At 52.7% G+C, this 27,707-nt stretch overlaps 1 protein-coding gene and 1 long non-coding RNA gene across 2 annotated transcripts; both read right to left on the minus strand.

Annotated features, from left to right (window-relative positions):
• Positions 1-460: 460 nt before the first annotated feature.
• Positions 461-20,629, minus strand: SEC14L2 (SEC14 like lipid binding 2). The gene is made up of 12 exons (XM_032309321.1): positions 20,465-20,629; positions 18,199-18,274; positions 13,883-13,926; positions 13,418-13,477; positions 12,967-13,155; positions 11,855-11,950; positions 11,662-11,722; positions 11,221-11,304; positions 7,948-8,054; positions 7,706-7,845; positions 7,388-7,557; positions 461-2,057 (listed from the first exon to the last, which is right to left on the minus strand). The coding sequence occupies exons 1-12, from the start codon at positions 20,516-20,518 to the stop codon at positions 1,927-1,929; spliced, it is 1,212 nt and encodes a 403-aa protein (XP_032165212.1). The 5' UTR covers positions 20,519-20,629; the 3' UTR covers positions 461-1,926.
• Positions 2,906-4,003, minus strand: LOC116571427. The gene is made up of 2 exons (XR_004277886.1): positions 3,940-4,003; positions 2,906-3,722 (listed from the first exon to the last, which is right to left on the minus strand). It is a non-coding gene; the product is annotated as an uncharacterized LOC116571427 (long non-coding RNA).
• Positions 20,630-27,707: the final 7,078 nt, after the last annotated feature.

Genomic DNA, 27,707 nt, shown 5'->3' on the forward strand with positions numbered 1-27,707 from the left:
GCGCTCTCCAGCCCCGGAAACACCGGTAGCGCTGGCGCGGAATTAGGAGACGGTCCCTAGCACCACGTGAGCGTCTTTCGTCCGCTTCCCTCCCACTCTGTGCCCACCGCAGGCGCTGCACGTTCTCCCCAGACCCGCACAAATCCGCGCGCTAGAACCTTCGGGCAAGTATCCAGAAACCGGGCGGGGCGGGGCATCCGCCCAGACCTTGAAGGCGGCCAGGAGGCCCCCCTGGTGCCCTTAACAAAGATGGCGGAAGATATTCCATCACGTGGACCAATCGGGAAGCAATCTGGTCATTGGGCCTCATGGGAAAGCGCGCTAGAGGGGAACATTGAAGGGCTTCTGCGCGTGCGCCCCAGCTGTTGGCGACTCTGTGGTACGCTACTGAGGCATGAATCTTGACTGAGGGAGGGACTTCGAGGAGGGAGGCGGTGGGCATTGACTTTTACTCCCTGTGTACTGAATGTTGCTTTATTCATTGGTTAATTTTCCTAAGAGAGCGCTGTAAACCAAGGTCAGGATGATGCCTCCTAAGCGGAGTAGCTGAGGCCGGCGCAGCCTCAGGCCGCTCCGGTCAGCTCCAGCCCTGCTCCCTTCTCCCTCGGCTTCCCCAGACCATCTCCCCTCCCCGGGGTGGGGGTGGCTGGCTTTCGGAGGGAAAGGAGTTCCTGCGAGGACCTGGGGATGGGGGGGGGGGCGCTCTCCATTGTTCGTTTGCGGGGTGGGGCGTTGGGTTATATGCTGTGGTTGCCCGCAGGGTCCGTGCCCTCCAATCCGTGGTCGCTGAGGGCCTCCTTGGCCATCCCTGCTTGTCAGTGTGGACGGCGGGGCTGGGGGCCTGCGAGGCTATTTGTGCCTGCCCCCAGATGCCGGGCCAGCCTTTGGCCCACTGCCCGGGCAGCCTCCCCGCCAGACACCAGGAACCCAATGCACCCGTCATATGCCTCCCACAGAGACGGGACTGCCAGAGCCTTGCTGAGGTCACTCAGGAAGCCGGCTGACCGGCAGGCACCGTGGGAGACTCAGACTAGAATGGCTTTCACTGAGATCTACTGTCTTGATCCCACTTGTCATTTTTGTGTGGGGTGCTCAAATGGAGAGTTGATGAAAGGCTGACAGCACTGAAAAGGGGAGGGGGGGTTGGAAGCCTCAGGATTCACTCCCACCCTTAGCCTCCTGGCCCCATCCTGGAACTGGGATTCCTGGAAGTAATTTACCTGTGCTTTGTTTGCATTGCAGGACAGTGGCTGGGTACAAAATTGCTGTCCTGAGAAGCTCTGAGTCACTGACAGTCAGTAATTAAAGAGACCGCCGCCTGTTGGTCCCAAGTCTCAAGGTGGCCTCTCTGTCTGCCCCTGAGTGGGAAGATCTATACTGACTCAGGCCATCCCTGTGGGAAAAGCCAAAAGGTCCCAGCCTTGGAGATAGAAAGTTTAGAAGAGCCTTTGAACCCCCACCATAATTCTAGCAAACTGCTACCTTGCTACTCCTCATAATGATCTAGACTTAACATTTTGAATTTGAGAGCAAGTTCCTCCCCTACAGCTGGCTTCCCTGAAGTGTTAACAGAACCTTCCCCCCGTTTTCTAATTTCTGCCCTGCTGCCACCCGCATCTCCCCCCGCCCCCCACCCCTTCCTGTCTCAACTGTCACTGGACAGGTGATGTTGGCACAGCTTATAGGATGGTAGATCCTATCATGGTGCCCAGCCCCTGGGGACCCCTGAGTAATTTGAGAGGAAGGAGACCCTGTCCTGCTGCTCCCCCTCTTCCTAATTCTGAAATGAAAGTTCCCCAAATCCAGCCCAAGATCTTTCTTGTAGCCCAGCTTTTTTGGGCATCTGGGTACTGGGAAAATGACTGCTACAAGGGACAGAAACTGACGGAGACACAGAGGGAGCCACGCCTGCTGTGGGAAGAGGCATTACTTCGGGGTGACTGCCCCGAGCTGTTTCATCTTCTCTTCTGAGGCCTTGTCCGGAAGCAGGACCTCCACAGTGAAGCTGACCTTCTTGGCATGAATGAAGCTGTAGGTGTTGTCAAACCGCAGGACATCTGAGGGGAGGCAGAAAACCAGACATTCAGGCAGTTCTACAAAGGACAGCGATTTTGTTGACTGAACAAGGCAGTGTGGTACGTAATGAGGATAAAGGTAACATAAGCAGTGGTCCCTTACCTTCTGAAATTTAAGCTGGGTGGACAAGATATTCATAGAAAGAAAAATAAAAAACAGAACATGCTGAGTGCCAGATGAGTGAGACAGCCACGTCTGGCACAGCTTGGAAGGAGAGGGCCTGGTTAAAGGCTTTTCGGAAGAGTTAGGACTTGAACAGCATCAATTGTCATAGTAATAATGGCAACAATGGCTATGGAGGTGTCTCAGCCCTGGGTTGGTAATCTATATATACTATTATGTTCTTGCTCCGAATAACTCAGCATTAGTCCTGTTTTATAGCGTATAAAAAGGAGGGCACTGTGTCACACGGTGAGGAAGTGATGGAGCTGGAATTTCCTTCTGACCGGCATCACTGCCTGTCTTGGGCCCCGGAAAGGTGAGCCCCGTTCAGGTTCTGGTGAAGGTAAAATACCCGGAGTTTTTGAGCCAGGAATTGATCCCACAGAAAGATAAACGGACCAAGATGTGCCCTGCACCCCTGTTTGTAATCCTAAAAGATTTGGAAACCTCAAAACGGGTATGGAGTTGGCAAAGAAGGCTTTGAAGCCTTGGCCAAGAAACAGACTGCTTTTAATCTAGCCCTTTTTGAGTTGTTCCCTTTCAGTCAAACAGCCCTTCAAGAGAACAGAGTGTGAGAACAGAAACACTGGCTCTGCCCTTTCCCTATCCTGGTCTTCTCTTACTTTTCCCAGGGGAGGAAAAAAAATTAAAACAAGCCCCCCCCCCCCCAAAAGTGTATTTAATCCTGAGATTGAACCTCGCTCCTTTCTTACCCTAGTTAAATGCATAGTTTAGACATTGGGTAGACATAACACCCACACTTTCTTCATGGTGTAAAGTATTACTCATCAATTTTCTCTGCACCAGAGGTCTTTCAGAGCCAGTAGTCCCTCTGAAAAGAGGGACACTTCCTCAGTGCCCTGGATGACAGAGTCCCAGCGACCAGAATCGGTCATGCTGGAGGAGAGGTCTGAGCTCCTTGGATCAAGCACCAGGGTCGAGATGGCTCTGCTTTGCATATTCTGCTCTCAGAAACAAGGAAGGGGCTGTTCAGAGGTTGAGGCCTAAGGGGAAGTAGAGTTCATGAATTGTGTGGTTCATTTTGACACTAATCATATGCTGACAGACCTATAGAGCCCCCCCCACCCCCGGCAGAGATCCTCTAGGCTAGGGCTCCTCAACTTTTGTTGGGAAACTGACCCCCTTGAGAATCTGATGAACGCACCCAACTGTAGATCCCCTGGAGCCCATCATGGACTCTTGGGGGCAGGGTTTCCCAATGGGAAAGGCACCATTTTGAAGAGTGGCGGCAAATAGCTGTGATCATCCACTCTCATTTATATATGGAAACAAATACATATTCTAAAGCAGCTTCCTTTTATTTCTCCTGATGGAAGATGATAATGCTTTTTAAATTATGTGTTTAGGTGGGTTATGTTATCCATGAATTTCATTTCAGAATAGTAAGAGGGATATTAAATGCTGTATGTTATAAAAAACAGGTGTTTGGTCTTTAAGGGAGTCTATAAACCCCAGATTAAGACCTCCCACTCTAGGGGCGCCTGGGTGGCTCAGTGGGTTAAGCCGCTGCCTTCGGCTCAGGTCATGATCTCAGGGTCCTGGGATCGAGTCCCGCATCGGGCTCTCTGCTCAGCAGGGAGCCTGCTTCCTCCTCTCTCTCTCTGCCTGCCTCGCTGCCTACTTGTGATCTCTCTCTGTCAAATAAATAAATAAAATCTTTAAAAAAAAAAAAAAAAAGACCTCCCTCTCTAGAAGTGCCTGGCTGGCTCAGTTGCTAAAATGTACGACTCTTTCTTCTTTTTTTATTTTTAAGATTCCATTTATTTGACAGAGTGAGAGACAGTGAGAACGGGGACAGAAGTAGGGGGAATGGGAGAGGGAGAAGCAGCCTCCCCGACAAGCAAGGAGCCTGACTCAGGGTTCAATCCCAGGACCCTGGGATCATGACCTGAGCCGAAGGCAGACACCTAACAACTGAGCCACCCAGATGCCTGGAGATTTTGACTCTTAATCTCAGGGTTGTGAGTTCAAGCTCCACACTGGGCACGGAACCTACTTAAATAAGTACATAGATAAAGAAGACCTCCTTCTGTAGCCCACTCTTCTCATTTTAAGGAGAAAGAAAGCAAAAACTAATTATTTGGAGAGTTGGTGGCACAGCCCGGCTCAGAAACCAGGCCTCCTGGAGCCTAGCTGGGCTCTCTTGCCCCCAGCACTGCCTGGAAGTACGATGGAGCCTTCATCCCGTGTTTGAGGCTGCCTGTTCCACCTCATGCACTCCTGGTGGACAAAGTCCAGATCTTTTCTGCTGAATCTTCTTTCCTAATAGAGTATTCTACACTCAGGCCCCCAGGAAACATTAGAGAAAATAAGTGAAATCAATTCAGACTTTGTTTCTCCTTCTCCCTACTTTAAGCACACTTGGGCAAGGACCAGACCAGCCTGGGGAGGATTAATGTGCTCTTGCCATTGGAGGCTGGCTCAGAGTTTTAATTTCTCCACTGGGTGATTATGTTCTACTTTGCAGGGAGTCACCTGGTTCTTCAAGGGCACTGCCCTCCCACAGGTGAGCTTGTAACCTAACACTGGGTTCTCTCTGGGCTCAGGTCTAACCTGAGCCGTGGCTCCAGGCAACAGCTGATCCCACCTCATTGTCTTTCCACCTGGGAAGGGGACGTGGGTGCTGCAACCTGCCTTTAATCCTCCTTGGAATGGACAAGAAGCAGCACCCAGTCAAGGCCCTGCATGCAGATAAATGTTCCAGCTGGGAATGTAACCAAGAAGAGCTGAAATAAATTCGGGGTTTGCAAACCTAAGCCTGATTATGGTGTAAGGTATCCTGGTCCTTTCTCAGGCTGCCTCCTTCAGATACTACAGACAGTCATGGGCAATGCTGGAAAATTCTGGCTGCACGATCTCAGGTAAATTACTTTCCTGGTCCAGGACTACTCTCTCGTCTGTCACATCAGGGACAGACCTGATCATCTCTAGGATAGACTATTGCCTAGAGATCTGGACCAGGACTTTAGGATTCCCTCATGTCTTCCGTCTTCTGGTGTGTACATGAACTGCTTTGTGGGAGAGATAACATCCCTTCTCTATACCTCAGCTTCCCTGTCCATTAAGGGAAAAAAAAAAAAAAATCAAGCTTAGGGGGACCTGGGTGGCTCAGTCAATTAAGCATCTGCCTTCAGCTCAGGTCATGATCCTGGAGTTCTGGGATTGAGTCCCACATCAGGCTCCCTACTCGGCAGGGAGTCTTCTTGTCCCTTCTCCCTCTGCCTCTCCCCCACACCAACCCCAACTCATGCTCTTACTCCCTCTTTCTCTCAAATAAGTAAAATTTAAAAAAAAAAAAATCAAGCTTTGGGGCACCTGGATGTTTCGGTTGGGCATCTGCCTTTGGCTTGGGTCATGATCCCAGTGTCCTGGAATCAAGCATTGGGCTCCTTGCTCCTTGGGTAGCCTGCTCCTCCCTCTCCCTGCTGCTCCCCCTGCTTGTGCACGCTCTCTCTGTCAAATACATAGATAAAATCTTTAGAAAAAATGGGCGAATCCTCTAAAAAATTCAAACTTCTTTATAAAATATTTGCCGTGGATAATAGTAGCTGGGCTAGTGTGCCAGGCCTTGTTCTTGTTGAAGCATACAATAATACGCCTTCTCCTCCAAGGACCTGGCTGCAGGCTCACTAACAAGAATATTCCTCCCCGGGGAGCCATACCACAGAGCATCTGTGAGGAAGGGGGCGGTTGAGACGGAAGGTTGCCTGGCAGGTGGGGAAGTACACAGCATCGGAGGTTGGGATGATGGTATGAGAGATATCTGTGCCCCTAGAAACAGGGCACAGGACTTCTCTCCCATCTCCAGGACCATCTCCAGGATGGCCCTTCTCCCCGCACAGGTCTTGCCCTAAGGATAATGATGTCTACAGTGTGTTGAGTGCTTGCTGCACACCAGGCATTATGCTAAGTGCTGCCCATTTAATCATCATGTATCCCCATGAGGTGGAGAATTTGATCCCCATTGTAGCAATCAGGAAACTGAAGCGCGGGGAGACTAAGTCACCTGCCTAAGAACTAATCAGTAGGCAAATCCAAGTCAGCTCGATGATGAAGCCCTTGCTCTCATTGATTTTCCACGCCCGGCACATTGGCTCTGATAGAAAGGAAACGGAGATTTGAAGGGCTTTTTGTGTGCGTGTATGTGCTTTTTCTGCTTACAAATGTAGTACATGGTCATTGTAAAATAAGCTAGTTGCAGAACTAGTGAAAAAATAAAGCCCTCTAGAAGCATCCTATCATCCCAGAGATAATCACCATTACAGTTAGCATACATTCCTCAGAATTCTTTTCAATGTATATACTTTAAAAAAAAAAAACAAAGTGAGTGTATACCATACACTATGTTTCATTCTTTTTTTTTTTTTGACATGTATTAGACCCTTTACATTTCAATTTATTCTCCTGAATGGGTATAATGTATTTCATGTACCCATGTACCATAATTCATTTAACAAGACCTTTTTAAGGTCATTTGGTTTATTGCCAGTTGCCCAAGGCTGCTAAAAGCATCCTTTTACCTCTATTTTTGTGCCTTTGTGTAAACATTTCCGTAGGATACATTTCTGGAAGTAGAATTGCTGAAAAGGAATTTTAATTGATACTACAAAGTGGAGGGATGTAAAACACTTCCAAATGCCTGTTTGCAAAAAAGGGGGGGGGCATTTGCCATTCTTCTTATTCCTCCTGGCTAAACTTCCTGTTTGTGTCCTGTACCCAGTTTTTGATCAAGTTGGAGATAAGCTCAGAGGGGTCGGGACTGGGCTTTTCAGCATTCTGCTCACCTCGGATCCCTGCCCCCACCCAGGCAGTTCTGCCTCTCTGACATCTTTGGAAGGAGCATTCTCCAGAAACGTTTGGTCACAGTCACAGATCCAGTTAAACTTGGAACAGAGAGCAGGTGTTCTGGACCCTCGTGATCACCTAGGACCATGACTCACCTCGACCTGGAAGTATTAGGTCAGAGATCTGCCCTAGGTTCGCTCCCTCATCTGTGTAAGGAGAGTGTTGAGCTCATGGAGCCCCACATCTAGTTCTCAGAGTCTGAGAGCCTAAATCCATGGAGCGAGAGGGACCCCAGAGGCAGACAGCTAGGGAAGGGGCTTTAAGCCAAGAGAGGGAGACTTACAGATGCCAGGATCGCTGCAGGTGAGGGTCCCATCCTCAGGCACCAGGTGGGCATTGTACCTCTGATTGGAAAGCACCTCTGTCATTTCACCTGCCCGCTGCCGCTCCCCCATCTTGGTCTTCAGGAAAATCCCAAAACCGATGTCCGAACCTTCCGATGTGAACTGCCACCTGCCGGGGACATTCGCCCATTCAGACCTGATTGTGTCTCTGTGCGCACTCTGTGGGTCCTGCCCCCAAGGCTTCTCCCACCCCAGCCCAACCACTGGCACCCTAGGGCTGAAAGGCACAGGTTGCCTGTCGGGGTCCAGAGCACTACCTGAGGACACAGCCAGGGAAGAGGATCTCATACTCCACTTGGTGGGAGGAGCCACGAGAAATCTGCACACTGTGTTCATACTGCTGTTTCACCTGATCTCGCACATAGTACTTCTTGGGGATGTCGCCCCCATAGTTGATCTAGAAGCAGGGCACAGAGTGAACTGGAATGTGCATTTGAGCCAGGCTCCCCTCTTGATCCCTAGCCCTTCTGGGTTCTTCAGGGGACTACACAGCCCATACCTTGGACTTGCACTTGGGGTTTCCATCAGGATCAGTCATGGTGCCCCCATACTCCACAGGCAGCTGGTCAGGGCTGATATATTTCAGTAAAACCTCCTTCCAGTTTGCTGGCAGCAGGGGGAAGGAAGGAGGGGAAAAAAGGATCACCACTAGGCAGGATTGCTTCACAGCCCTGGCGGTCAACACAAAATGGGCAGGAAAAACCTGTCTGCCCCAGCACAGGAAACACTAACATTAGGAGCCGGCGATGTGCACACAGCTTTGCTGGGGGGTTCAGGAGGCAGCATCACCCAGAGGACTGCCCTTTCCCTGGACTAAGAATCAGAACCCCTGGAGTCCGTCTCCATTGCCTCTGACCCATTGAGCAACCTTAAGTAACGTCACTCTGTGCTGAGCCTGATTCTACCTGCTCCACGAGGCTGCGGGGGCGGGGGGAGTGAAGGGAACTAACTACTTGAGAGGATGTCGTAAACTATTAACTCCCTACCTGTATGAGAGTGTACGCTCACTCCCAGGCACGGGGTACAAATATCTGGTGTGCAATCAGAAGTAACAAAGAATAGAGGGAAGGGCATCCCACCAAGAGGGAACAGCAGGAAGGCCTGAATCAGTCTGATTTTTCCTGCTTAGACTGAGGGGTCTAACCACATGTCTCATCCCGTGCTTTCACCTACACGTAATCGTGCTCAGTCGTGACTTACCGACTGTACCACTGTCGAGTGGCCCCTTAAATGGGGCTCCCTTGGCTTTACCCCAGCCACGACTTTACTTACTTCTGCTGTTTTTCAGGCTGTCTAGCTGCCAGTGACTCGGCTCTTTTTTTCTTTCCTTTTTTTTTTTTTTTTTTTTTTTTTAAATAACCAAGCCCTTTCCTGACTAGGAGAGTTTGACTCTAGTGCCACCAATGCTGAGAACCATTTCACCACTCCAAATTCCTAAACCAGTATCAGCCAAGCACAATATTTTGATACTGGAAACCTTTCTGTGCCGACGCTATAGACCATAAATAGGCAGTCATGGGGTACAGACCCAGGGTCCTCGGCTGTGGGGACTGGCTAAAAGCCTCATAGAGGCTGCCCAGGGTCACCCAGCCCTTTGATTTCTAGGGTCCTGAGACCACACTGTTAGAACTGTTGGAAACTGTTGGAAAACAGCTTCTGTGGTCTTGGTGGGGCATGTAATCTGTGCTTCCTAAGCTCCCCTGACCAGCCCAGCGTGAATGTTTTCCATCTTCTCTTGAAGATCTGGTATCTTCTGAGCCTGAGGCGGGCTTGGTTGAAAGGGTTTTAGGTGTGGGCGGGAGAACAGTCTGCTGCCAGGAAACCTAGCCATCTCCTGCTCATGGTGGGCGGTAGCGGCAGCAAAGCCAAAAATCATTGGAGCCTTTTGCTCAGATTTTGTATGTCTTCCCCCAGCTCAGCTGGAGAGTTGGAATAAGGCCAGAGGGGCCCTTCCCATCTTACAGAGAGAGTAACTGAGGCAACAGGAAGCAGAACTTGTTGCTGCCAGAGTCAGGACCAGAACCCAGAAGTTCTGAACTTTCCAGAATGCTTCACGCCACTCCTGGGTCTCACTAATTTGCATCGGAAAGATCTCCACTTTCCATTTGTCACCTAGCGGTGAACATCCAGAAACCTTTAGAATCCCTATTACCTACCCCCAAGGTCAATTCCATAGGCAGCACCTGGCCTGACACAAGCCAATGCCAGTCTACCTCTCTGGCCTTTCCTTCCTACCTATTCCTCCTAATGCTCTGGCGAAACTCAGCTCCTCTCTGTTCCTGGCTGGCTTGATTCCTGTGCATCTTCCTTGCTGGCTTCTCCTTGTGCCTTGATGTCCTCTCAGCTCCCCTGCATATCCAACCTGTGTCGAGTGTGACGCTGCCAAGCTCGTCAATCACTCCTTCTCCCTGGTGGGCTCCTCTTGCCTTGCCTGCCCTTGAACTCAGTCCCCAGGGTTCGCTCTTCCATGGGCAGTCTTTACTCTCAAGTTCTTAGCTGCTGCCTATAACTGCTAACTCCCAAATTTCCAAACCAGAGTCCTCGCCTCAGCTTCAGACTCACGTATCCCCAGTCTCTGTGCATCTCACAGACTCCCCAGACTCAACATCAAGGTTATGTCCGCCGGCTGAACTAAACACACCAGAGTCATTGCAACACTCAAGTCACTCACACCAGCCACCAGAAAGTCATTCTGGATTCCTCTTCCTCCCTCCCTATGCCCACACGATCTTGGGGTTCTGTTGTTTTACTTCCTAAGTGAGTCCCAAATCCCTCCTTTCCTCTCTAGCCCTACCGCCACCGCCCGGCTTGGGTTTACAACAGCTCTTGTGCGGACGACGACCACAGAGTACAAACTAGTACCTGTCCTTCACAGGCATGCCAGTCATATAGGTCTCCATTTAAAGTCTGATCCTAGGGACCCCTGGGTGGCTCAGTTGGTTAAGCCGCTGCCTTCGGCCCAGGTCACGATCCCAGGGTGCTGGGATCGAGTCCAGCATCAGGCTTCTTGCTCAGCGGGGTGCCTGCTTCTCTCTCTCTCTGCCTCTGCCTGCCACTCTGCCTGCTTGTGCTCGCTCTTTCTCTCCCTCTTTCTGGCAAATAAATAAAGTCTTAAAAAAAAAAAAAAAAGAGTCTTATCCTGGTCCTTCCCCACAATGTCCCCATTTCAGAACTCTTCTCTGGTTCCCAACAGCCTGTGGAGCTGTGTCCCAGCTTCTCAGCACGGTGCCCTGGATCCTCTGTGCCTGGCTCCAGGCAGCCTATCCAACTGTACCTTCCCTCTTGCCACGTGCTCTCCAAGACTGCCTGAGCTGTGGTGCGCAAGGCCTTCGCTCAGTGCTATTCTTTCTGCCTGGTGGTTTCCTGCCTGGCTTCATGGGACTGCCTCTTGCTCATGCCACAACACTCAGCTGAGGTCAGCATCTGGTCCCACCTGGGTGTCTGGTTAGGAGGGCTGAGTGCCCCTAGTCCGTGTTCCCACCCACGCACCCAGGGTGCAACTCCCCTTCCCCAAGAGGGCCAGAAGCTCCTCAGGGGACTCTGATACCCCTTTCTCACCTAGTCCAGGGCTGACCCAGGGTAAGCGTGCATCAAAGGAAGCCCCTAATTGGAAGCAACCTCTCTGCTCCTATGACCTCCATGGCCCCGACTTGCTCTTGGATCCTACTGCTACCATCAGCAGAGGAAGCCTTCATCCTAGCCACCTCTAAAGCTATCCCCAGTTTGGGTCACGGGCCAACTGGTGGCACTGAGAAGAGTCTGAGCTACTCACCCCCCAGGACCATGATCTTCTTGCGGGTGTCCTCACTCAGGAAGGGTTTGATGAGGTTGTAGGCCACAGGAAACAGCTTGGGGGCTGGACGAGAGAGCAGGTGTTGTGAGACCCAGAGCAAGGCCCACTCTGTCCCTGACAGTGTCCTCCACAGCCCTGTGTCGGGTCAGCCCAGGGTGGGAGGTTTGGCACGGGCACCTCTTTGACTTCTGGCTTCCCTGTCTGGACAGCAGGTCTAGTCTTCCTGTGTCACCACTCTGAGTGGTTCCAAGGAGGCAATAAATCCAAAAAGTTTTGTGAATCATAAATCTGTCTGCCTATGTCAGGGGCCCTCGGATCTCCTCCTCTGGCTCACCCCATTCCACTCTCCTGAATCTGTCTCAGGAACATTTGGCGCCCTTCCTTCCCATTTGACTTCATCATAGGTAGTTCCCAACTTACCTTTAACAACGAAAAGACGCTTCAGCGTTTCAGGGTAATTTTCCTCAAACATGCAGAGAAACTGAGGAAACAAAATCACTGAGTCCAGCACACCCTGCCTCTCCCAGGCCAGACGGGACCTCCTAGCAGAGGGGCCCACTCCCCTCTGCTTTCTCTCCTCCTCCCAACCACAACCCCCAGCTCTGCCCCTCACCTCCCCGTAGGCCTCTACCGCAGGCTTCCAGAGATGCTTGAGGCCAAGCCCCTCGCAGTCATAAATCAGGGTGACGGTCTCCACCTTCTTCCCCATCTGCAGGGGACAGAGAGGAGAAAGTCACAGCAGGTTGCTACCCTGCAGAAGCCTACCCCAGTTCAGGGCAGGAAGCTGATTTGCGGATGTGCCCGTAGGGCGACCAGATCTGGGCAGGGCCATATCTAGGGTTTTCCAAATTGAGATAAGCAGCCCCAAGACCAGAATTATGGCCAAGGTTAGTCACTCTTCCTGCCTAGCTGTCCTATTCTCATCCTGGATCTAGGTTATATCTGAGGTCTCTTCTGTTCTGCAGTCTGACCTGATGGCCTCCCTCTTCCTCTGTGCATAGCACCTGGTAGGGCTCAGTCCATGGGACCTCGTCCAACCTAAGCCCTGAAGGGTGCCCATCAAACACTTCTCCGCATCCGCAGCCCATAGGGTCTCTGGACACGCTAGGCTCTCAGTGCATGTTCGTGAACAACAGTGTTGAAATGTTCCCAAATCTATGACATCATTTCACTGTATCCTTACGTAGGCTCAAGAGAAAGGCAGGAGAGAAGATCCAGCTCTCTCTTTAGCCTTTTTCTTGGAGAGGGAATCACCTGTCCTCTCTTTTTCGAATACAGAATTAGAGAAGCACAGACTCTCAGCTCATCTGCACCAGAGGTGCCCAGATACTTGTCCAAGGAGAGGCTGGGGCATGATAGAGATCTTACCAGTGCCTGGATGAATGAGAAATGTGATGACAGTATAGTATGTTATTTAGGAAACTACATTTCTCCAATTTAAAGGACAGCCCTTCATTCTGAGACTATGCCATTCCTATGATTTGGGGGTTAACCAGGACAATAGCAGCCAGTACATTTTCTTTTTAAGTCCTTACTTGGAAAAAAAAGTACAAATCTGGCAACGTGGGTCCATCCCTAAAACTTGGAGATTTCACTCGTCCGTGAAATCCAAACGTCTATGTCTCAGCCCAGAACCTGTGCTTAAATCCCCGTGTGACACGCCTGCTTCTGTTGTAACAACTCCACAGTGGTGAACTCACTCTTCACCATGCTAAGACCACTCACCTTTTTGGTCTGGCATGCACACTCCTGCAGGAGCCGCTCACAGTCCCGCATCTTGGTCTTGAGCAAGTCCTGTTTGGTGGCTGAGAGGAGCAGCCCCTTGGCATCCAGAGGTCCAATGATATCATACCAGATGGGACAGCCATCCAGGTCATAGCCACACATGCCCCCTGACAGATACTGCTGGACCACCTGGGCAAAGACACAGACCAGGCCCCCACTCAGCAGGCCCATGGGCCTGCATCCCGGGGCCTTCCCATAGGTTCATCAGGCTCTCCCTCCACAGCCTTTCCCCCTGGGTACCAATGGATACCCACTCTGAGAACCATTTGGGCTCACTGGGCATTGTCAAACCTTTCCTCTTGAGGGCCTCAGTCCGACGGCCTTGGGACACAGACTGTGGGTGCAACAGACCTAACTAACACAGGTTTGGGGCAAGATCATTCATCCTCACCTCGGGAGGCTGCCAGCTCGTGATATTGTCAATGTCCTTTTGCTTTCGGAACTCCACGTGCTGCAAACATAGAGATAGGGCTTCAAAAAAAAAAAAAAAAAAAAAAGGCAGGGGTAGTAGAACCCCTTATAGGCATCTAGCAATAGGTGACACTGTGTCCCAGGTACATCGTGAGAAGGCAAGTGGTGGGACTGGAAAAGAAGGCACTGCCTGTTTCGGAGATCCGGGCAGAACAGATTGTAATTCTTAGCTGGACCAGAAGTATGCAAGCTCTGTTTCAGGGAAGGGAATGCACTTTGTCCCAAAGGGATAAGGCTGTAACAGTGGCCAGCTAATATTCAGATTGGCCACAAGAGCCAGAAGCTGTGATCAGGTGGGCAGGGTGGGCAAAGATAGTCCAACCCCAGTGTGATTCTGATGGGTGGGAACCGAGACAACAGTGGGCTATATCTAAATGGAGCTCACCTTCCGGAGCATGGCCTCAGACTTCTGCAGGTCGAAGTTTCTTGCTGTAACAGGGAAATGTGGTCAGGGTTAGACCAGGGGGCTGGGCATCCAAGGACAGGGAGATTTCCCTATTCCTGTGCTGGGGCTGGCTCCTCTCCAACTTCACCCCAGCTGACTTCCAGATGACCCCACATGCAGAAGCTTAAGAGGAGGAACTCCACTAAGGGGTTTCTAGAATGCCACAGCCCCCAAAGAGCAGGTCAAGGATCAGGGCAGGTGGGTGCAGCCTTGTAACACTGGGGTCCAATGAATTTTACCCTCCTGGATACAAGAGGTGAAAGATCTTATCTCCCATCAGGGAAAGTGAACCCTGGACACCGTTATCATTCAGCTTTCTCCCTTTATACAAAGTTAATCTCCTTCGTTTTCTGAGAACTTGACCCCTAGTTCAAAGATGAACATAGCTGCCCTGTCATCTGGGGTGGACCTGGCAGAACATCCCAGGATGATAGAATAGTTGATGAGCCTCTGGTCAACCTTGCCATAATTTCAAAGGATCCACATATACCCTAATGGGACACAGAGGGCCCTCCTCCCAGGGTTCCTGGAAAACTTAAAAATTAAAGAATTCACCTGGGCCAACTCTTCATTTCATGCTCTCACCCCAAGTCATCCTGCTCAAGCTTGAACACGAAGAACTCACTGCCCCCCGAAAGCCAACTGCTTTCAGATAATCTGAGTGGCCACTTGCACTCGCACTCATTGTTACACTGAGCAGAGACCCACAGCTGAAACGCTCTGAGAGTAGGGTCCCTTCCTCAGCCATGTGACAAGTTTTCTAATACGGGTGAATTTTGTGCTGCTCCCTGCATGCCCTTGGCTGTCATGTTGCCCCTCCATGGATCCTTCCTCTGACTGTTCCTCGCAGCCTGGTTTCAAGTCCATTCACAGGACTTCCCTTTGGATGTTTCCCAGTCTGCGAGCGCCCTACTTCAAAAGCGCGCTCCATGGAACTGTGTGCGGCGAGAGGTGTTGCCTACCCTTCTCCAAGAAAGCCTGAGAACTTTCTTGGCAACAGTCACACTCTTAACTCAGATGGAGCTTACAGTCAACTGAAACTCCCAAATCCTTTTCAGCTGTGCTGTTGCTAAGCCTCCAACCCATATGTTGTGAGGTGGTTTTCTGGATCCATCCCTATCAGATTTCATCTTGTAACAGCTCACTCCAGTTCATCCTTTAAAGAGTTTCTGAGATCCAGACTCTGACCAGTTTTGCCAACTGCCCTATGAACTGTCCCTCCCATCCCTATGTCCTCTGCGGATCGGACTGCCATCGAGATCTGCTGACAGCCCTGGGACCTGGGCCAGATAGGCTGCCCTCTGGACTACCACTGGTCCCTTAATCACTGATCTCTGGGAGTGGCCAAGCATATTCCCTGACTCTGCTATCATGAAATCAACTCCACTGTCCTGCACCCAAAGGGTGCATCTGGGGATTGACCAATGCCATGCCCATCATCACTGCTGGACACCCATTTATAGAACTGAACGGCCTTTACTCCTAGGAAGTTTCTTTTGATGGCAATCTTGCACACACCGTTGTGGCAGCGAGGGGCACCTTTTAGAGGCATATAATCTGGGTTTGACTCTCAGCCCGTCCCCATTCTCCCAGTCTGACCTTGGACAAGATACTCCACATCACCAACTGAATCATCTATATGATCTAGAAACACATGAAAAAACAAAGTAACCTACTGTCATGATGGGGGAGCCCAGGTGGTCTGTGAAAGTGGGCGTGATCCATAGGAACTGGAGTGGCAGTAAAGCGTGAGCCCCCCTCTCTCCAGACAGCTCTCCAGTTCACCCGTATCTGCCAAGCTCCAACAGCCAGGGTCTTCTTTGAGAGCCCTCCCCGAGTTGCCACTTGGCCGTGGCAGTACCTGGCCCAGTGCCTCCCTATGCCTGCTGAGTCAGGCCTCTCCAGGGCTCCCGTGCCCTGGTTGGGGGCAGATCAAAGCTTGGCTTAGGTCAATGTCAGAGATGACCTAGAAGCAGCTGTCCTGGGTCCTGATTTGATAACTTCTGAGTCCTGGTGAAGGAGACTCCAACCTGCTTTGCCCCCTACCTCCCTGACAAGACCCTATCTCCCCAATATGCACACAGTTGCTATTGCCTGTGGGTTTTCATCTGGCCTTCAGACCTTGCTGGGAAGCCCAGAGCTCAGCCCCAGTCAGGGGAAAGCAGTAAAGACTTCTGTGCCTGCTCTCAGGGCGGGAGCCAGGGGGTGGATGCGGGGAGCAGAAACCCATGTGAGGGGAAAGGGGCCAAGAGTGAAAGCCTGAGCTCACACCTAGGTTAGAGAAAGGCATTCTGTTGGCATGCACTTTGAAAATGTTTCCTTTAGAAGCAAAGGTAGAGAGGGAAAAGGTTTCCATTAAAAAAAGGGCAACAAAAACCCTAATTGAAATTCACAGTAGAGTCTGACAAGGCCTGAGCTCCTGCCCAGGAAATGTGAGGCGCAAGTAAAGTAGTGAAGAGACACTTCCTCTGTCTGAAGAGGCCAAGCTTGGCTTTGGGTGGGGCGGCGGGGCAGGGGGCAGCCATCGCTTAAAGGAGAGAATGCTGGCCCGGGACTCTGAGGCCCTAGGTTTCCACCCAGATTCTGCTCCTCATTAGATGTGTGCCTTCCAGGATGTGCCTTCCCCTCTCTGAGCCTCCAATGCTTCAACTGGCAAAAAGAGGACGACAATTCTCTTTGATATTCTTACAAAGAGAGGGGTTATCCCAGGACTGCAGAGTTGGGAATGTCAGGGAAACCAACTGCCAGGAGCCCAGGCAGCCTCCCCAAGATAAAAAGGCTGTGTTATTGTTCAGCTCTCTGAAACCACGCGTCTCTACCTACCAGCAGCCCGGTGGTGTCTTTGATCATCTTGCAGCTGGCCCTTTAAGGCAGCACAACCTTCCCACGCTGCCTACCCACCCGCTTCTAGCTACAGTCCTTCAGCAAATGCTGGACCAAAATATCCTCCAGCCCTCGACTGGCTCCACTGCGCCCCCCTACTGCCCCTCCACCCAATCTGAGTGGGCTGGAGTGGGGGAGGGGGTTGGGGGGTAGGGAGGTGGAGGCGTGTCACAACATTTGTGGGGGGATCGGGCAAGTGACACTTCCAGAGGCACACGGAACTCCCCATGGCTTTCCTGGCTTTCCTGCCCTGGGGTGCCTACTAGCAGTTCCCCAGAGTGTACCAGCTCCATTTCTGGGCAGAAAAGAAAAATACATCCCTTCACCTGTCCCAGGACCCCTAGGGGATGCATATGTGTGCCTGTGTCTATACATACTCAGGCATGATGTGTACTTTAATATTTGGGGCTATCGTTCTACAACACAACCGACTCTACCAACCTCACGCGGTAGAATTTTCTCTATTATTTCAATGTCTGGTATTAAAGTTTCTATAAAGAAAAAAAACTGTGTCACAGGAACTGGAGAGGGTGGTGCATGATTCGAACCACAGGAGAGGAGAAGAGAAAAAAGAAAGGGGAAATTTCAGGAGTCGGGACAGGGGTTTGAGTTGGACTCTGATGTGAGGAGAAAGCTGTACCCTTCATTAGCACAGGCAGGGTTCTGTCGTGTTACATCTTGCGATAGGCAGGGCACCCCATCTGGTCTTGTTCTACTGGAACTAGATGTAGTTCCTAAAGTAGATGTGCACTCCTGGCCCACCTGCCACAGCCAGGCCGGGAACAGAGCTGGAACTTGAACGTGGGGCTCTGGAGCTGGGTGGTGGCTCGAGCGGAATCTTGTCAACAGAGGTCAGGCTGAGCACCCCCCACAATCCCCACCCAATGCACTCTGCTCCTCCAGCAAGCTGCTGAAACAGCTGGCCTGCCATCCCCAAAAGGCCCCAGAGGAGGCCAGCCTCTCCTAGGGACCTGCACTCTGGTTCAAAACTTGGTTCTCCCTTTGACTTCCCACACACCTGGGTCTTCTAGGCTTTTCCTCAACCTACTTCCCCAAGCCCACCAGGAGAGAGGATTTATGGAAGGAAAGGAAAGTGCATTGGGCTGGGAGTCAGCCCACCAGGTACCACCTTCTCTCTGCCTGTGGCTCAGGTGCTGTGTGACCTGGAGCAAGTTACTTCAGCTCTCTGAGTCTCACTGTTGTTATTCCACCCAATAGGAGGGTCAAGGTTATATAACCACACGGGGCTCTCTTGGTTCTAATGGTTGAATTCTCCAGATTCTCAGATTGCGAGGGGCAGGGTTTCCGGGGGTACCATTCTGCTGCCCAGAATGAGACCCTGCCCCAGCCTCCCACAGCCCCTCTTCCCTCACCTCGGAGCCAGCGCAGGAGAAAATAGTCATCTGGATTCGGCAGGGTGGGAAGCACATCCTGGACATTCTCCCGAAACTGTAGGGAGAGGTAGGAGGGTGAGTGGCAGGTCCCCTCCCTGACCACCCCCTGCCCAGGGTTTTCTATAGGGACTCAGCTGGACCCCGCCTCAGCACGGGTCAACTCTGCAGACACTGGCTGAGCACATGGGTGTACTCGGTTGCCCTGGTGGATAGCAAGGAGGTGGCGGGAAGGGAGTAACACATTACCCCTGCCTGTCTGTACGCCCTTCCACACTCCAGTGTGGCAGGCAGCCATAGGCTATCCCTGCTAACTGTGATAGTATGATAGTAGACACTTGGGGATGTGCCACAATCAAAGATGTCTGTTCGCCAAGCATTCCTTGTGTACCCGGCACTGAACTTGGCACTTATCTTATTCATGCCTCACTCAGAGTCCCTAGAGGAACTACTGTCCCCACTTTACAGATGAAGAAATTAGAGCTCAGAGAGGCTGAGTAACATGCCCAAGGTTGAACAGCTAGTGATCAGCAGGGCTGGGATGCAACCCTGCCCCCTGCCCCACGTCTGTCCAAGGCAAGAGGGTGCCCGCTTTCCACTGTAGTCTTCTGCCCCTTGATCATGGACTGGTGAGCAATGGGCTGGGGAAGTGAGGGAAGGAAGAGTCTGATGGTGACGGGCCCAGGAAGACGGTGTCTCATCCTATCCAAAAAAAGTTTGTGTTGTGCCTGAAGGACTTCAAAGGTAGCAGAAGGAGGGAGGAGGACAAACCAGGTGGGAGGGAACAGTTTCAACAGGAAGCCACGAAGGGGGAAAGGGCAGGGAGTACCAAACAAGAGAGACGGACACTGACCCCAACGGATGACTATCTCCACCTCCGACTGCTCACTGCCCTGTAGGTGAGCACACACACACACCCCATGCTCTCCCCATGCCTCCTGCTCCCCACCCCTCACCTTTTTCTAGTCACTGACCTACAGGGCAGCCCAGGAGGGGACCAATGAGGACCTGCCACCTCTGTCCCTTGCTGAGGTCAGCCAGGGACACAGATCCTCCCACCCCATCCCCTAACAGCTCCTGGACTCCCAGGGAAACTGCTCCTCCAGGGCCCAGGCCTGAAGCAGCCCCTCACCAAGGACCCTAACCCAGCCCCTGGTTTCCAGTTTAATCACCACCTAATCCCCTCCTCTGCCTGACTTCCCCTGCAGGTCAGCAGTAAAATCTGAAGCCTCCCTATCCAGCCTCCCCAGGATGGGGGAAGGCCCAGCCTGGGGCAAAGCCTTCGTGGGGTTGGTGCCTCAGCCCCACTGTGTGGCAGGAGAGACATCTGTCCCCCCAGCAATGGAGAACTCCTTGGCTGTGGAGCCCCCTAACCTGGAGACCAGACCCCATCAATTCTGGGTCCCAGTACAGCCAAACTCCCCTCTCCTACAGGGCAACAAAGAGTAGATGCTGTTGGTGGACAGAGGCTCCAGCCTTCAAACTCTTGCCTCCTCCTCTGCCCAGGTGCCCAGGCAAAGCCAGGATTACCTCCCAGCCTTCTGAAGGCCTCTGCCCAAGTTGCCAGCCAGGGAGGGGCCTGGATTGTTGGGACAGGGGAGGCCTGGTCTGAACTCAAACTAACCTCAACCCAATGAGTCACCCATAGGATCCCAGGCTTCACACATGAGGGTGCTCCCTTCGACATCGTGGGGTCCAACCTCTCATTTCCTTTTACCGAGCAGCACACAGAGGAGGACGGCTTTTCCCAAGGTCGCAGAGAGACCTGGTGCCCCAGCAGGGGCTCTCCAAGTGTCCTAAGGAGCTGTCAGGGGCCTGTTTGTGGTGCCTAGTGCCCCTACAAGAGGAAAACCTCCCGGAAATGGGAGGAAACCCGAAGCCCTACCCCTGCCCCGGCCCCCAGGGCCCGGCTGCCAGTTTCCAGAATGAATATTGCCTTTGTGCCCTCGGCTGCCTCCGAGGGCTTCCAAGCAACCGCTTCTTCCCAGGTGGCACCGCCAAGGGCTCGCTCGGGGATGAGGCTGGGGTAGCCAAACTTCCCCCGCCCCCACAGGGGGGGTGCGGCGGGCCGCTGGGACGAGGGATGCGAGGCGTCAGGTGCCGCTGGCCGCAGCTCCCTCCTCCGTCCGCCTGTCCCGCACGGTCGCCCGCCCCCCGCCCCGGCCCCTTCCCGGCTCGTTGCAGCCGGAGGGCGAGGCCCTGGCCCGAAGGGGGGCCCGGGGGGTGGGGTGGGCGGGGGACGTCTCACCTTGGCCAGTGCCTCCTTCTGCTTGGGACTCAGATCGCCGACTCTGCCGCTCATCGTGGCTCGGGCTCGGGGCGCGGCGGTTGCGGCAGCTGATGGAGCACGGGCTCGTTCTCTGCCGCCGGAGTAAAGTCCCAGCCTTTTGCCGGGGCCGCGGGGCGGGCAGCCAAGCCCCGCCTCTTAAAGGATCCCGAGGGGTGGAGTGGGGAGGGATGCGCCGCGCGCGGAAGCCTCTGGCGCGTCCGTCTCTGTCCTCCCGAAGGCGGAGACCCTGGCAGAAGGCGAGCAGGAGTGCCCACCCGGGCTGAGGCCAGTGGACATTAGAAAGTCAGGAAATCTGGGTTCTAGTCTCAAATCTCTCTTTAGCTCGCTTTGTGACCTTGGACGAGACACCTGTGCTCCCTGGGCCTCAGTTTCCCCATTGAGATGCTATCTAATGAGCTCTCCCGACTTGGGGCCCCATAGTCCAGAACCTCACTCTCCCAGATGGGAGGGAGCTTGCCCTGTGCCACTGGGTTGGGGGGGGGGGGCGGGGAACGAGTCCTGAAGCCTAGCATCGCTCTGCGCCCTGTGATGGACTGTGGTATTGGCCATTTCTCCCCGGGGTCCTTGCTCTTTTCCTGTTTGCCTCGAGTTTTGGTCCACTGCTGCCAACCCAGCTTTGGAGCCTCTCCGTGTTGACAGGCATTCCCCTCCACCTGTGAGGCAGTCATGCCTAGGGGACAAGCAAGCACAGACCCTCCTCTCCCCACCCAGGGCCCTGACCTCTGCTTCCAACCTTCCCAGCTCTCGAAGAGCTGCTCCTGAGATGCTCACACCCACCCCTCCTCGCAGGTAGGAGGGCTTTCTCTCTTGGAGTCAGAAGGCCTGAGTCTGAACCCTACATCTTCCACTTCCGTCTGTCAGACTCCAGCAAGTGGCTTCACTCCTGTGAACCTGAGCTTCTTCTCTCACTCCACAGGAGGTGATTTGATTTCAAGTCAGCTTGAGAGGATCAAGTGAGCTACTGTACCTAAGTCGGTCAGCACAGTGGTGCCTAGCCAAGGGTTCAGGTCTGTGATCCTGCCCTACTCCGCCCTGCACAGCCTCCCTTTGCCCCTTGCCTGGCCAGGCTTTGGCCTCTGGGTAGGGTGGACATGCAGGAAGTCGCAGGAAAACTCAGTGAAAGCCGCCCTGCGGTCCGCTTACCTGCTTCCCCTGCTCCTGCCCGGAGGCTAGAGCTGTGGGTTCCTGTAACTGCAAGTCTGACTTGTGTGATGGATGCCTCCATGCCCTCTGACTGTCCTGCCATGCCTCACAGCCCCTTCCTTATCCAGTGAAGCCATTTCCTCCTTTCTGAGTTCAACCACATACTCTATTGTTACCTCCATGATAGTAGCTGTTCACATGCCCTGGGCCATTCTTTCCTCTTATTGTGTGCCAGGCCCTAGGCACTGTTCTGGGAACCCTGAAATGAATCAGACACTACCTTGCCCTCCCAGAGGTAAAATATGGCACCATCATCCAGAATATAAGAGGGATAAATGTGTCAAAGGGAGTAAGTACTTGGGAGGTTAAAAGAGGTGAATTTGCTTTGGGTTCTAAGAACCCTAGAAGGCTATGTGGAGTGAGTGGCATTGGAGCTGGGCCCTAAAATATGGGGTAGGAAGGAAAGGGAAAGGAAATCCACTCATTCCATGCTGGCACAATGGCATAAGCCAAGTGTGGATGGTTGACGGGAAGCAGAGGAAGAATAGGCAGGGAAGACCCACAGAGAGACACTGTGTGGCCCTGCTTAGCAGCATCATCCCTGCTAGAGTGTGAGGTCCTTGGGCAAAAGGCCCTGAATCCCCACAAGCTCCCAACCCCCAGAACAGCAGCCTACACACAGGGACTGACAAGAAATGTATGCTGAATGAATGAATGCAAGAAATGCTCCAACAGGCACAGAGCCAGGTGCTGAGGGAGCCCTGGGGAGGAGACACAAGCACAGATCATTCAGGGATGCGGCAGCTCACCTCACTTAACAGCCATGGAAAGACCCAGAGAGAGCATGGCCCTGAGTCCTGAGTGGTATGACAGCTGTGGAGAGCTTTGCCTGGTTCCTGGTGCATGGAAGGCCTCCGCTTACACCCTGGAATTCACACAGAGCCCAAGGAATTCATCCCAGGAGCCCAAAGGGCATCTCACCTCTCAAGGGGGAGTGGGTGGGGAGGCCCCTGCCAGCTCTACACTCAGGTCTCCAAGGGCATAGAAAGCAGGATGATCCCAGACTCTCTGGGTCAGAAGGCAGAGGCAGGCTATAGCAGGCATCCTAGAGTCGCTGGGAGGACTGTGCACCTGAAATGGTCCACACAGTGAAGGTCTGCCTCGAGGTGCACAGAGCTGAGGGTCTCGACTCAGCCCTGTTGCTGAATCCCCTCACCCTGAGAGAAGTTTTTAGCTGTCCTTGCAGTTCTGCCCTAGTTAAGGAATCCTGCATGGGCTTCTGGCTTAAGGCAGAAGGCATGGCTGCCTTCCTTGTTGAACACGTGGCTGAAATCTTTATATAAGACCCTTCCAGGGCAAGAGGTAGGGCCTATTCAAAGAAAAATAGAACAATAGCCCTTTCATGGTGCTTTATAGTTCTGCAAGTTACTTTCCAATCTAGCTTTTCATTTAAGCCTGTGGTGAACCTCTAAGTCAGGTGATTTATTGAGGAACCTAGGAAGGGGGCCATCCTGTAAGAGTACATACTGATTTAGGACTTGCACCCAAGTCTCTGGCTTCTGGGCCAAGTGCTTCCAGGCACCCACACCCGCTGCAGCATGGACTAGCCTGGGAGTTGCCTACACAGGCTCCCCAGGAAAGCACAAGGAAAACTTTCACCCAGCAGGAAATCATCCTCAGCCCTAAACAAGCCTCCGGGAATCTAGAATTACCCCTGATAAAGGTCTAAGTGAAGTACCTTTCTTCCAGTCTGCCTTTCCCAGATCCTGTGACTGCCTGATTCTCCTTCCTCCACTGAAACTTACCTAGCCCTGGCCCACTATGGAACAGCTAGTTAATCTGATAATATAAATCCTAGACCAATAATCTGGTCACCTCCTTTGAGCTGGTTACTAAGAGAGAGTCCCTCCTCCATATCCCCACCTTTCCTCTCATCCCCTACCCCTGTCCTGCAAGTCTTGCTCCCTGCTTGGTATGTTGTTCACCTGCTCAAGAATCTGCAGTAGCTCCCTAGCTCCTTCAGGAGTCAGCACAATCTCACCAACTTGCATTCCAGGCCAAGGCCTATCCTGTCTCAGCATCCTTTGTGGGCCTCAACTGCCACTCTTCCCCTCTACACGCTTTCATTTTTTTTTTCAAGATTTTATTTATTTATTTGAGAGAGAGAGAGAGAGCATGAGCAGGAGGAGGGGCAGAGGGGAAAGCAAGTTCCTCACTAAACAGGGAGCCACACCACAGGGCTCGATCCCAGGACCCCAGGATCATGACCTGAGCTGAAGGCAGATGCTTTACCAACCAAGCCACCCACTCGTCCCCAACACACTTTCATTTTAGTCAAAGAAGCTCCCTGCTGTTCCTCAGACATTCCTTGGCCCTCCTGCCTCTGTCATAGTTACTTCCCTCTCCTGTTTCCTCCTGCCAGACCCTCCCTGATCTTCAAAGCCCTGTTCAAATGCTGTTTCCAGGAACTTCTCCCTGATCTAACCAATCCAACATGAGCCCTACTAAACAGGAGCCCCTCTCTCCCAACCTTGACACTGACTGCTCTGTGTTGCAGTGGTTGACTGTCAGGCAACAGGCTGGCCCGACAGGAAGAGCCCAGCCTTGTCAGTCAGGCAGGCCGCAGGTGAGATCCAAGTTCTACCACTTTCCAGCTCTGTAACCAGAGTGCTGTGTGGAGTATAACTTGCCAGGCAAGGTAGTGTTACACCTGAAAGAAGGCTGCCAGGCCTAGGAGATATAGGAGGAGCATGGGCTAACTAATGGTTCTAGTCTTGCCAGGTAGTGGGCTGAGATACCTCTAGGAGGTGGCTGTGGGATCAGGTGGGAGCACTGGACTGGGAGTCCAGGGCTGGGCTTTCAACCATGTTCTCAAGTGAATGTGCTTCAGTGACTATTTAGCAGTGAGCACTGGGGAGGAAAGGGGTGTTCCTCTGGGCTACCTGCCTTCGCCTCTGGACCTTGGATGACTCTTCTCCAAAACAAGGGCACTGACCTCCAGATCAGAGTCCCCTGGGGGACCTTGTCCTGATTCTCTGGTGCCTGCAGGGAAAGGGGGTGGTGCCGAGATAGGCACAGTGGTTCGAGAGTCGGAGAAAACAGTCTTTCAAACCCTTCAGCAAATATTTGTGGAACACTCTACTTCCATGGGCCAGGACGGCAGAACTCTCTGGAAAAACCCTGTGCTTGCAGGCAACCGTGCAGAAGGACCCTGACTCCAGCCTCCTTGCCTCCTCTCCTTATCCCAGTCCTGCCATGTGGGGTTTCAGCTGCCTTAAGTTTCTTTCCAACAAAGTGGGGAAGGAATGAAGAAATCCACCCTCCCCGGGATGACATGGCCGTAACAGCAGTAGAATGAGGAAGTGACAGTGATGGGCTCACTCCTGTACCTGCCCTCACTCTCCTCCAGGTGGTTTAGGCTTCAGCTCCTAACTGGAGCTGGGAGCCAGAGCACCTTTCATTCCTTCGCTCCAAAAGTATTTAAGTAGAAGGTATGGTGCCAGGCACAGGGACACCTGGGGGAAGGAGGCTGACCAGGCCCTGCCCTTAAGAAATTCCTGGTCCACGGGGAGATGGCTAAGGCAACAGGTCATTCCAGCCCAGTGCGACTGGTGCCGCCATATTGGTGCAGTCAGGAAGCTCCCCATCCGGGTCAAGGGGGGCGGGCATCTCAGGTTCCCCAGAGACCTGATGACTAAGCAGGAGTTGGCCACACTGGAGGCCTGGAAACCACTCACTCCTTCCTCCCTTCCTTCCTTCCTTCACATATTTCACTGAACACTTTGGAAGTCCTGGAGTAGGAAAATTGCCCTCCGGGAACACACAGTCTCGAGATTGGGGGCATGCCCAGCTTGAGCTTGGTCTGTGGATGAGTGAGAGGGGCTAGATAAGTGACGGGGTCAGATAAAGAATCAGCACTTAGGGGTACATGCATGTAGGAGGGCAGGTGTCAGGAGGGACTTTGAGTGATGGGGAGGGGCTATTCCAAGAAGCTTGAGCTGAGTATGTTCTGTGTGAACCGTGGAAGTGGGCAGATCCTTCTCCTTCCCCTTCAGCATCCTTGGTGTGGAACCGAACTGGAACCTCAGTCAGGATACATTCAGACTGCAGGTGGAGAGTGCTTTTGAAGGGTGGAGGTTGGCAAATGAGTCTCCCTTGAGGAGGGTGGGGTGTGTGTAGGAGAGGGGGTGGGATAAGGAGCCCCCTAATCAGGCCCCTCATGTTCCAGCCCCAGCCTTGCCTTGCTGCCCAGGATAGAGGATGGCAATCCCTTTATTCCCTAACTCTTTTCCACCCTCCCCAACCCCCAGTGAGGAGGGCAGGGGTCTTCAGAAACTTCAGTGGCAGAGGTGGCAGCCACGGCACTGAATGAATGAGTTCATTCTTCCTTGGAAGCTCTTTGGCTCCTCCTGGGGTGTCTCCCCCTGAGGCAATGCAATGAGAGCCAATGAAGCAATCATGGACCTGGAGCTAGAGGCCAGGAACCAAACCCCAGCTGGGGGATGGGCGGGGCAAAGTCACCTGTCTTCTCCAGGTTCCTGTTATCTGGGGAGAAAAATAATCCTTGCCTCACTCTGGGAGCTGCGGTGAGAATTCCAGGTGAATAATGGCTGGAAAAGTGATGGGTGCACAAAGTGGAGCATTATTAGTACTATTATGTGTTTTTTCAGAAGGCACAAGAGAACAGGAGAAACCGAGCCTGCCTCCAGGCTCCTCCCAAGGAGTCCACTTCCTCGTCACTTCCGCAGTCCACCCTGGCTTTGCAGACACAAATCCCCTCCCCGCCCCACTTCCCACACCCAAACCCCTCTAATTAAGTCCCTTACCTTCCTGGCTATCACTGTCTAATCCCTAAGCCCTTTCTCACCGGTCTCCAGTTGTCTCAGGGAGTCAAATCCCTTTAGAATGAGGTGGCCCAGTTAACTGTGAACCCAGAGGCTGGGGGCAGGGAGCAGGGACTTCAGGACTCCCCTGGAGTGGAGGGGAGGGCAGGGGAGGGCAGAGGAGGGCAGGAAGGGTGCTGGAGACCTTGCCCAGGCTCTGGACTGGCTAGCATGAGCCTGGAGACCTCTCTTGGGAAGAGTGGGTTTTCATTTCTAGCCCTGTACCCTGCATCTGAGATAGAATCCAGATTCTTCTTCTTTTTTTTTTTTAAAGATTGTATTTATTCATTTGACAGAGAGAGAAAGCACAAGCAGGGGGAGAGCAGCAGCCAGAAGGAGAGGGAGAAGCAGGTTCCTTGAGGAGCAGGGATCCAGATGTGGGGCTCAATCCCTGGACCCTAGGATCATGACATGAGCCGAAGGCAGACATTCGACCGACTGAGCCACCCAGGCTGCCCTGGAATCCAGATTCTACCACCCGACTTGTTCAGTGTAGGTCAGTGACTTTGAGAAACAGAACAGTGGGGGATGAGCCCTCCTGACTCTGGAGTCAGACTACCTGGGTTCAGGTTCTGACTCCAACATATACCACGGTTACTTGACTGCCATGCCTCAATTTTCATTCCATAAGATGGCGATGATAATCTTACTACCTCATATGGCTGTAATGAGATTAAACAAGTTTATTAGTGTGAAGGGCCTTTATTAGTGCGGAACAGAGTAAACATATCAGCTGTTTTCACTCGTACTTCCTATTCTCCCCCCACCCAACCCTGATATACCTGCCATTCTTACCCCCCACACCACCTCTCAGAGAAGCCTTTCTTCCCCTGGTACTGAAGCTGAAGCAGCCCCCAGCAACTCCCTCTCCCCATGCTATTTTACCTCCTTCGTGTGGCATTTACCGTGGTTTGAAATTACCTTGCTTGTATAGGTAGTTATGGTTTCCTAGCTATTCTAAAGGGCAGGAGCTGTTCCATGTCCAGTGCCTAGATGAGCCAACACTCACTCTGCCCCCTGAGGGCTGGGCCCGGGGACAGACAGGCCCCTGGCCACCCCTCCACTCAGTAGCCCTTCCTCTCTCCCAAACCACAGTTATCTGTTGCTACTCTGCACCTGCCCTGTGTGATCTTGGGCATGTCACCACCCCTCTCTGGACATCCAGGTGAGGAAAG

This window comes from Mustela erminea, chromosome 13 (genome assembly GCF_009829155.1).
Source record: "Mustela erminea isolate mMusErm1 chromosome 13, mMusErm1.Pri, whole genome shotgun sequence".
NCBI classification, from domain to species: domain Eukaryota; kingdom Metazoa; phylum Chordata; class Mammalia; order Carnivora; family Mustelidae; genus Mustela; species Mustela erminea.